This window comes from Montipora foliosa, chromosome 5 (genome assembly GCF_036669935.1).
Source record: "Montipora foliosa isolate CH-2021 chromosome 5, ASM3666993v2, whole genome shotgun sequence".
NCBI classification, from domain to species: domain Eukaryota; kingdom Metazoa; phylum Cnidaria; class Anthozoa; order Scleractinia; family Acroporidae; genus Montipora; species Montipora foliosa.
Window position 1 is genome coordinate 29,946,919 of NC_090873.1, and position 10,000 is coordinate 29,956,918.

Consider the following 10,000-nt stretch of genomic DNA (forward strand, 5'->3'; position numbering starts at 1 on the left):
TTTGGGAGAAATCGGAAAAGCTGTGGAAACACTCGCCTGCGGTTCGTGTTCCCACAGCATTTCTCGTTCTCCCAAACTTTCACTCGTGTTTCTATAACTCGATAGAAACACTGTACATTTTTTCTATTTCTTAAATAAAACGGTGGTTTCTTTGGTTCAAGTTATTGATGAGCAGATTCTTTGGCGTTTTCTTTGCCGACGTTTTTATTTAACTGGCTCAAGCTCTGTAGAGATTCTATCCATCGAACGTTTTCCTTACTGAGTGTCGACTAAAACAAACATTTTGGTTAATCTCTCGCGAGACTGAAAGCGCAGATATTAGCTTGTGAATGATTTATACTTAGTGGTACAAATCGTTATCTATTTTTGGTTTTCACTCGCGTCATCATCCTCTCTGCTATTTTAACTGAAAAAAATAACCTTTGCGTATCATTGAAGTTCAATTCCGAGAGAACTGGCATAGTCCCTGTCACGTGATATGAAAACCAGGGATAATATTCAGTTTATAGTGATCAAAATTATTTATTCTCTTTCCCAAATTCATGAAGTTTGTAATTTCAAAATACATGTACTTTGTTTGCACCTAAGGCGGATTAATCCCCAGGTCTGCAGTGCGATCAGGTACATGCAGTTTTGCTATTCTCTAAGACCTTACTCTTCAGGTAATAACATTGAAAGTGAAAAGGAATCATTGTGAATTCAAAAAACTAAAACGCTTTCCGACCAAAATTGTGACGTAAGTATTTTTAAAATAGAGTTTCTTCGACAGCTATTTTTTAACAACGATCGATTTTACAGCCTTTTCAACATATTTGACATGTGAATGCAAGCTCGTCCCCTGGGCGCTTTTCCCTGGCTTTGGGTGGGCCCAAAGCCAGGGAAAAGAGCCTTGGGGACGAGTTTGATGCGAATGATTTTCCAAAAATTCTGAGGAAAGGTAAATACAGAGAGGGGCTTCGTGGAATTGAAAATAATTTTAAAATCCAAGAGGAAGTGTTCAGCCAAGTTTGGCTGTCTGATTTTTCATATGTTTTTCATTCCTTACACCAGACCGGATGCCACTCCATGAAAGCGAAGGGGAAGCCGTTATTGTAGCTTCCGCATAACTTTCATTGTTTCCGAAGTTTAGTTTTTTGTTTCATTTTCGTGGCTTTTTCGCAGCCATATTTCTTTGTTCCTACGAAAATAGCTTTTGTTTTCACCTTTCATATTGTGCAAAAGCTGAATTTTTTCGGCCAGCTGCACTCAAACTTAATTCTTAATTACAGTAAATCGGTCAAAATATCGTTTTTTGCAATGTCTGTAAATCAGTTATAGTATCTATAGTATTTATTTTTGCTATTTTTGGATGGGACTGCTACTCGCTAATCCTCTTGTAAAGTGTTGTAAAAAATATTGCTGTTTGTTGTTTTATTTATAGTCATGCATATTAGCCACTAATTAATTGACATTGCAGTCTTCGAAATATATAAGACAGGAAGAAACCAGAAACAAGTTAAATGGCCTCGACTTTCCACGATTTTGCTGCAGCTAAGTGGTAGAGTATCCGAAATTGTAATCGGAAAATCATTTGTCCGGTTCCTGTTCAGAGGCACTACCGGATTTTCCCGAGTGAGCCCGCTTCAGTGTTGTATAAATACATCTTTTCAAGTCAATTACCGTAATAGGTTTACATACCATGTTGATCTTCTGGGTCCCTCGTCGCATCCACCCTGTCTTCTGTGACTCGAAGAAAAGACTGAAATCCACAAACTAAGCGGCAGAATTTCGACGTGACCGACATTAAATAACAGAAAACTTGCCTACGCTCGATAGAAAACTGATGTGGGTTGGCTTGAAATAAATTCTCTCTCCAAGCAAAGAAAATAGATAGCCACTCCACGAGCGTGCTCGCATCAAATCAAAGCCTGACAATAAAAGCTTGTGAGCCTAACCTTTCCAACCCATTTTTACTTGTTCAATCTAGGTGTCCTCGAGAAAAGCACATGATGTACTACCGTAAAATACCGAAAATAAGCCCCTCCGTGTATAAGCCGCCCTAAACATAAGTCCCCCAAAGCGGTAACGCAAAAAACCCTCCGTTAAATCGCCCCTCCCCCCTCAAAGCAAAAACGGTAAATTCACTTCCAACTATAAGGCTAGCCCGATCGATTTGGAAACGCAAATTTCCCTCCGTAGATAAGCCCCTCCAAAAATAAGCCCCTCGAAAAGGGCCTTTGAAAAATATAAGCCCCGGGGCTTATTTTCGGAATTTTACGGTGTGATGTTTAACACGCATGAGTGAATCGAGCAGCTTTCAAAAAACTTGGCCATGTTCCTCATGTTGTCGAGACCAGTGCATCACTGTGAAGTATTGACCTGACAGAATTTAGTTCAATCCAGTTAAAACATAAACACCGTTTATGCGTTTATCGCTGATTTACAGCATGTAGATACAAAAACCGATTGCGAACTGATTAGTTTTGAAATCGCGCTAACTTTGGTTTGGAGATTCGATTTTCACATTGCGAAAAATGCCAGCAACTGAGCTTGTCTCGTCACTTTACTTAGAATATCGGTAGTAGAAAGAAGAGACGAGCCCGGGGTTTGCCTCGCTCATTCTTCGTGCGAAGTTTGCCGGAAATAAATTGATTCTTCTTCATGCAATTTGAAGTGATAAAGAAAAGTTCTTTTGAAGTAGTGGTGACATTATTGAATAGATGGTTTTCACTCACGTGACTTGGCGGCCATATTCATGTACAAAACAATACAAAATGTATGCATGGAATATGCATAAAAATAGAGTATGGTTCCCAACATGGCGGCTGTGACGTCACGTGAAAACGATCTTTTGAATTGAGTTGAATCCGTTTGACAGTTGTAGAACATGCGCATATGTTGTCGATCAAATCCGGTCCCAGGTTGAATCCGTTTCTGCCTTGGTTAAATTGGTGATCCTCATTTTTAATTACCTAGGCTGAATAAGCACTCTACCTAGATTAAAGCAGCTGACAACCCCCAAAAAGGATTGAAAGCACCCATACCTTCCCTCAAGCTCTGTCTTACGCATCGCAATACATATGCATCTTCCAGATCTTCTTAAACTTTCGTATCATCTTATCGGTCTCTGTATTCATACACTTATCCATTAAATCTCAACAATTCATCATGTAGTTAGGGAACAAAGAACTGTCTGTACTATACACTTAACCGGGTACTCGAACTACGACCCTCCAAATCTATAGTTCTGTGTCTTCACCACTTCACTAAAACGACGAACATGTTCATCAACCCCACAGAGTTCTTTTCATTATTTACTTTTGTGTCATAAGTCAATTGACATCCAGATAACCAAAACTAATCCTACTCCGTCCATAATTTTTTTTCTGGGCTTAATTTAGGCGTCCAAAAAAGTTTCTCCAGTTTATCTTCAGGAGTGTGTATTCAACCTAGGTAAAATGAGGTTCACCAATTTAACCTACTTTAAAATGGATTCAACCTGAGAACGGATTTTAACGGCTATACATACACAAGGGCATTCTTCAATCGATTTGGTGTCTTTTCCGTGTTCTCAAAGTGTTTCTTCCATAGTTGTGATAACGTTTACATTTTTTATTTTTTTCCAATACTGGTCAACTTACTTTTGTCAATTACGTTTTATGCACGTGACAGGCAAATTCATGAGTTGCATTGACTAAACGACGCAGCAGCACAGTTTCTTTTGAGCCTTAAGCCGTCATCTGTTTGAAAGACAGGCGTAGCTCAGTCGGTTAGTGCGCGGTGTTCTGAGCTGGAGGGCGCTAGTTCGATACGCGTCCCATTCCATCGACGTCTGTTTCGACTTTCCTCTGATCCGTGTAGCTATAGCTTTGGATACCTGTAAAACGGAGCATTGACGGAGGAGGGAGGAGTAAAAGGTGCGTGCATCGAGGGTCACAGGTTTATCAGTAACTCTACTTCATTGGCACGTGTTACCCTCATAAAATGAGGACCTTTATGCCTTAAAAATGCCACCTTTATTAACAAGATCGATGGCTCTGCAGGTACGCCACACAGTTAAAGTCATCTGTAAAACACCTGCGATGTTTATTGGCTTTTGTCAAACTCGAAAGAGAAAAGCGGCCACGAGAAAGTAATATTGTTTCCCTTGGACTTGAATAATATTAACCCTTCATTTTCTTTTTCTTCAAGTCCTGGATGATTTGACTTAATTTCCACTAAGTTAAACAGTTGCAAACATTTGCATTTCTTATTGACATTCATTTGTTGAATAACTTGAATAGCGCGCGCAATCCTATTAAAGGAATGAATCAGGTGACACCGACCTTGTTACGTGATATCCACGTGGGAAATGTAAAGAGAAGGACAGGCGAGTTTCCTATTCTAAAGAAACTGCGGGAGGAAACTCTTATGCAAATTATCTACCACGTGCCCACCCACGCGACTTCAAAACTGGTCTATTTAAGCTCTGCTGGACCACCAACGTACATTCACTTTCTCAAAGCCTTACGCAGCAAAGGAGTGCTGAAAAGGGAGTTGGTCCTTCGGGAAAAGAGTGCCTGTCTTGACAAAAATGGGGGACGAACGCATTCGAAACGTGTCGCGGAACGCCCGTTTGACCTGCACCGGACACGGCTACCACCTCCGGGTCACCGAGGACAGGGTGGAAGGTATACGAGATGCAAACGACAAGTATGGTAAGTGACGAGATGTAATCAGATACATTCACGGTAACATTCTGATAATCGAAACACGTGAAACATTAATATCGTGATCTACTAATAACAACTTTAAGAAGTCGCATACGTGTGGGTCTAGCAGTTATTTACAGTTCGTAGCTTTCCCGACTGCTCTGCCAGTAGGTAACTTATTAGTTTAAGTTTCAATATAAAAGTGATCGTAAAAACCCCCAATGCATGTCTACGTGTGAAAGGAATGTGAACGAAATGACAATAAGACGCGCTAAGGCATATCTTCAAAGTCAAGACGAGTCTTTTCCTTTAGTTTAATTGCCTCTTCCGCCCCTTATTTTGATTTGCTAATGAGCTGCCTTAAAATTGGAGGAAAGCTGTTTATTAAAGGAGTAGGGGTTAATATTTGCAAACATTTCCTCATCGGAACAAACAGTGTCTTTCTGTTTGCCAAAACTGTAATGTAAAATTAACTGCGATTTTTGGCGTACTTCCGTGACCATTCGTATTATGCATCCTTCACTTTCAATAAAGCACAGGAAACTTAATCCCACACAATAAACAAAGACGAACCATCAATTTTTCTGTCATCTTGTCAATTTGCACTTGAAAGTAAAACATAGGAAGTTATTACTGTGGTGATGACAAAGATACGAAAAAGATATCTAAAATCCGTGGGCTGATCTATAAAGGAAATTCCAGTTGAACGTAGAACGTCCTGTGCTAAATTAATTTTGTTTCAAACGATTGTCCTGTAGGACGGGTTCGACTAGCGTCGGAGCAAATAACCGAGAGCCTGTAACTCCAATACGAGGTTTATGTAACAGCATTTTCACAGATCAAACTATTTTTAGAAGAGTTCTTAATTAAGATTAGGCTTGCAGAAATGGCGCAGTGGCGAGAGCATCCACCAATGTGGCCCGGGTTCGATTTCCAGACTCGGCGTCATATGTGGGTTGAGTTTGTTGGTTCTCTACTCTGCACCGAGAGGTTTTTCTCCGGGTACTCCGCTTTTCGATAATTCCCCTCTCCTCAAAAACCCCAATTTGATTTGATTTGCGTTAACTTGTTAATTAATTTCAATTTACAATGTCCCCGATTAGTGCTCTACAGCGCTAGAAGATTAGACACTTAAATAAAGTTCCTTTCCTTTTTTTTTTTGCACTAGTGATCATTCTCAATCCCATGGGTAATAAATTCTCATGATTAGCTAGAAAGATCTGGTTTCACGGGAAAATCAATCTAATCAAAGGTACCCCTGTGGTAAGCTCGTGGAGTAAGTAAGATACTGCGTCAGGGAGGTAATATAACGAATTATCAATTACAAATGCAGTGTCATACATCATATTGAATGTCTTTCATTGGTAGCCGACTAAGAGCATTCTTGACGACCATTTAACGAATGCATGAATGCGAGACGATCAGAAATCGATTACAAATTTTCCATTGTTTACGCCTGACAGCCTGATTCGCCAACCATCCCGATAGCTCTCCACGAGCTAAAATAAGTCGGTATGTACAAACGCCATTTCATAAATGCAATAAAGTTGTACGCTCCTGCAGTAGTCAAGGGCCCCTGACTCAGGTCCGACATTCAGAAAGTAAGTTTTGACTTTCATATCGACATATTTATAAATGAAACGGCGTCCTAATTTGCCATGTGTTCGAACGAGACGAGGCGAGTCGATCAGATTTACGATTTTACTCAGAAATACGACAATAGCCCAATTGTTCTTGCCGAAACCAAGTAAGTACGTAGCGGGAGGCGGTTAGGCCTGCACAATTGCTTTTCTTCAATGTACATTTCGAGCACTCCTGAGCAATGTTTCGCTTTTTCAGCAATAATTTTTTGGCATTTTGGGCAAGTTCAGAGCCACATTTTGTTTTCAATATCAGTATTCAGCAAACCAGGATTCTCATATGATCATGAAATTGAATAATTCAACTCACAGAACGTTGCATGGTTGAAATGAACCTCAGTGTTGCGCTTGAAAGCAAGTTATTCTTCAAATTGTACATTACTTAATGTTTTTGTTCGAAAAGCAATTTTGTTTTACACATGATTTGTAAACAACGGAAGGCCAATACGTATGGAAATCTCCATGCAAGGAAATGTTTCCAAATTTTTGGCAACTTTTGAACGCTATTTCTAAATTTCAAGCACATTTTCGAGCATTTGAGGACTATTTGAGCATCTTTTGCCCTTTTTTTAAGCACTTTTTTGCGATTTTTCTATGACCATTGGGACAAATCTAAGCCGTTTAGATTTGCACGCCGGGTAATCCGGATGGGCTCCTGGCTCGCGGATTCATGACGTTCAAAACGTGAGCCAATCAGATTACAGGATCGTGATGGCATACTAGTGGATTCTACTTCTTTCTTTAACTAGATGTCTTAATGCAGTAAAGCAACATTGAATTGTCCACTCATTAATCCACCGATTTTTTTTCTTGCCCAGTCTCTGTAGAAATGACGTCTGTTGGTGATGGTGAGGTCATGCTACGGGGAAAAGATTCGAGAAGATACATTGCTATGAGTTCCACAGGTTCATTGTACACTACTGTGAGTATGACAGATTTTCTCGAGAAAATAGTGAATCTTACAAATAGGCGGTATCTCGATTGAATAATTCCAGTCGCTTGGCGTTTAAATGAATGGCTTCTGGTCAGGAATTAAATTGATATGAGACGGGTAGAACTGATTAAAGAGATTTGAAAATTGGAGAAGTGATCTTCGCACTTAAAAAGGTGATTTAAGCAATTATCTCTTATAGACACCTGAAAATTCCAAAGGCTTAGATTCTTAGCAAGAGGATAATTGTCGGAGTTTTGCCATTAAACTGCAATCCTAAACACTCTTGTACACGACCCTTCTTCTTTCCACCTCGAACCTTTGCCCCTCCCTTCCCCCCTCCAATCAATGTTGATGACATTCAATAACATGAACGATTGGGACATTCACATTCAACATTGAATGAGGGGTTTGGGTTAACGGGAGGACGATTGGTCCATTTTCAAGTGCAAAATAGTTTATTACAATTAGCTGTATCACGTTTGTTACCCCGAACCGAGACGAAGCTCCAACGAAGTGGCAACCTCGTTCCCAGGGCCTTTTTCTTTCGCTTTTGGGTGGGGCGGGAATGGTCCTGGGAACGAAGCTGGGAAAGTGAGACACTCGGATTATTTTCCCAGTATGCTGTGTCATAACAGAAAAAAAAATCCTTCAAATCAAAATTTTATCGTTTGTTTTTTTCAGGATGAGAGAAGTGACGAATGCGTATTCAGGGAGATTTTCGAGTCTTCGTACAATTTGTACGAATCGAAAAAATATGCTCAGTGGTATTTGGCGATTTCGAAAGGTGGTCAAGCCAAATATGGTCCTAAAACTGCTCGTGGACAAAGAGCTGTCAGGTTCTTAACCAAGAACATTTAAGTTCGTTTAATATCCTCCTTTTTGAGGCAGACGTTACGAAGTTCTAAGCTCTATGAGTTCATTGAATGCTTGAGATAATTCTTTTATATTTGTAACTTAAATTGAAGCTTGTGGTTGAAATAAAAATCAATTTTCTTGTTCACTATTTAAGTAGTAGTTGGGACAACCTAATGGAAGTCCTGAAATCTTCATCGTCCGATCTATAAGGATACTTGCATTGATTGGCGAGGCAAAAGAGAAGGTTAACTCTCATTTAAAATAAAGGAAACCACCCAAACACCATGCTTTATTAATCCAAAACATTGGCTCCTACAAGGAACCCATTACCTGGAGCCTCCATATGTATTATGTCTCATATCTTTATATTTTTAGAACCGTTGCATCTTTTCATCATTTTGAAATACTTTGTGTTTCGGATGTAATCAGTGGCCGACCATAGGTCTCTTATGATTGGCTATTGTGAAAACACCCATGAAACTCCCCAGGGAGAGTTCTTCCAAAAATAATAGGGAGCTTAAGCAACAGCAACGGCGACGGCAACGAGAACGTCACAAGTTTAATTTGCATATTTAGTGGGAAAAAGCAATAGCTTTGCACGCCATGCACGTGCGTTTTTCACTTTTGTCCATTTCTTTGCCGTCGTCTGCAAAACAGCAACGTGAAATAGACAAATTTGAGGTTTTATGAACAACGTTAACCTTTTGAAGATAAATTTTAATTTTCTCCCCTAAATTAAGCGCCGTTCCGACCAGTGTCATTTTTGAGGAACTACCACACCCTTGTCACATTAAAAAGGTTGAAATAGTCACAAAGTGATTACAATAACGTGAATGTTTTTTTTTACATGATGTTCTAGTTGCCGTCGCAGTTGTCGTTGCTTAAGGTGGCTCGAATCAGTTTCAACGCGTCCATGTAACGCTCTTATAAGAAGGATCAGCACCACAACGTTGTATCATATATTGCCAATATTGAGGTACCAAATGAAACAGAAATTATTGCTGAACAAGAGACAGTCATTATGGTGACTTAATATGTCACCGTGGCAACGGGAAAGCCCTGTAAAAACACTCTTTATTTTGTCTTTAGTTGCTTATATGTAAGAAACGAACTCAGTGACCCCATTTTTTATTTCCGAAAAGTAATCAAAAGGGCATGATAAATCTTTCTGCAAAGTTTTAAAAAATTCTGTCGAGTGGATTCAGAGCCACCTTAATTTTGTGATTTTTTAAAGGTAGCTCTGAATCCTCTAGACAGATTTTTTTAAAACTTTGCCGAAAGTTTCATCGTGGCCTTATCATCACTTTTCAACAATAAAAAAAGGGCGTCACCGAGTTCGTTTCTGAGATATGAGCAACTAAATCCAAAATATAGGGTGTTTTTGCTGCCAAGGTAACTTGTTACAGCACAATAATGATCACATCTTGTTTGAAAATAATCGGTGTTTCATATGATAACCATAACATTGCTGTTACGTCATGATACAGTGTTGTAGCGTTGTTCGATCTAAACAGAGAGTCTTCTAAGTGTTGAAACCCTTTGCCTTGGCCAAACTATCGAATAAATTGGGATCCACATGCAACATTGTGGAATGTAAATGTTGAGGTAGTGGCAAAACACAATCCAACATTGCTTGATCAATGATGAAATGATATATATGAAATGAATCATATATGAACTGCGGATATGAAATCAAGTGAAGCTAGGATCTTCGCAGTTATGAAGGCAATTTTTGGAATTGCGTAGAGAAGCCTGAAAAATTCAGAACTTCAACGGGGTTTGAACCCGTGATGTGATCACGGGTTCAAACCCCGTTGAAGTTCTGAATTTTTCAGGCTTCTCTACGCAATTGCAAAAATTGCCTTCATAACTGCGAAGATCATAGCTTCACTTGATTGCTT

The 10,000-nt window shown here is 39.5% G+C and overlaps 2 protein-coding genes across 2 annotated transcripts in view; one reads left to right on the top strand and one right to left on the bottom strand.

The window, feature by feature from the left end:
- Positions 1-2,073, bottom strand: part of LOC138003102 (fibroblast growth factor 2-like) — a 5,400-nt gene extending 3,327 nt beyond the window's left edge. Inside the window, exon 1 of the mRNA XM_068849048.1 lies at positions 1,678-2,073. Within this exon, the coding sequence (XP_068705149.1) occupies positions 1,678-1,783 (106 nt within the window). The 5' untranslated portion in view covers positions 1,784-2,073. The remainder of the gene's footprint in view (positions 1-1,677) is intronic.
- A 2,387-nt stretch (positions 2,074-4,460) lies between these two features.
- Positions 4,461-8,247, top strand: LOC138003103 (fibroblast growth factor 2-like). The gene is made up of 3 exons (XM_068849049.1): positions 4,461-4,676; positions 7,129-7,232; positions 7,926-8,247. The coding sequence occupies exons 1-3, from the start codon at positions 4,553-4,555 to the stop codon at positions 8,100-8,102; spliced, it is 405 nt and encodes a 134-aa protein (XP_068705150.1). The 5' UTR covers positions 4,461-4,552; the 3' UTR covers positions 8,103-8,247.
- Positions 8,248-10,000: the final 1,753 nt, after the last annotated feature.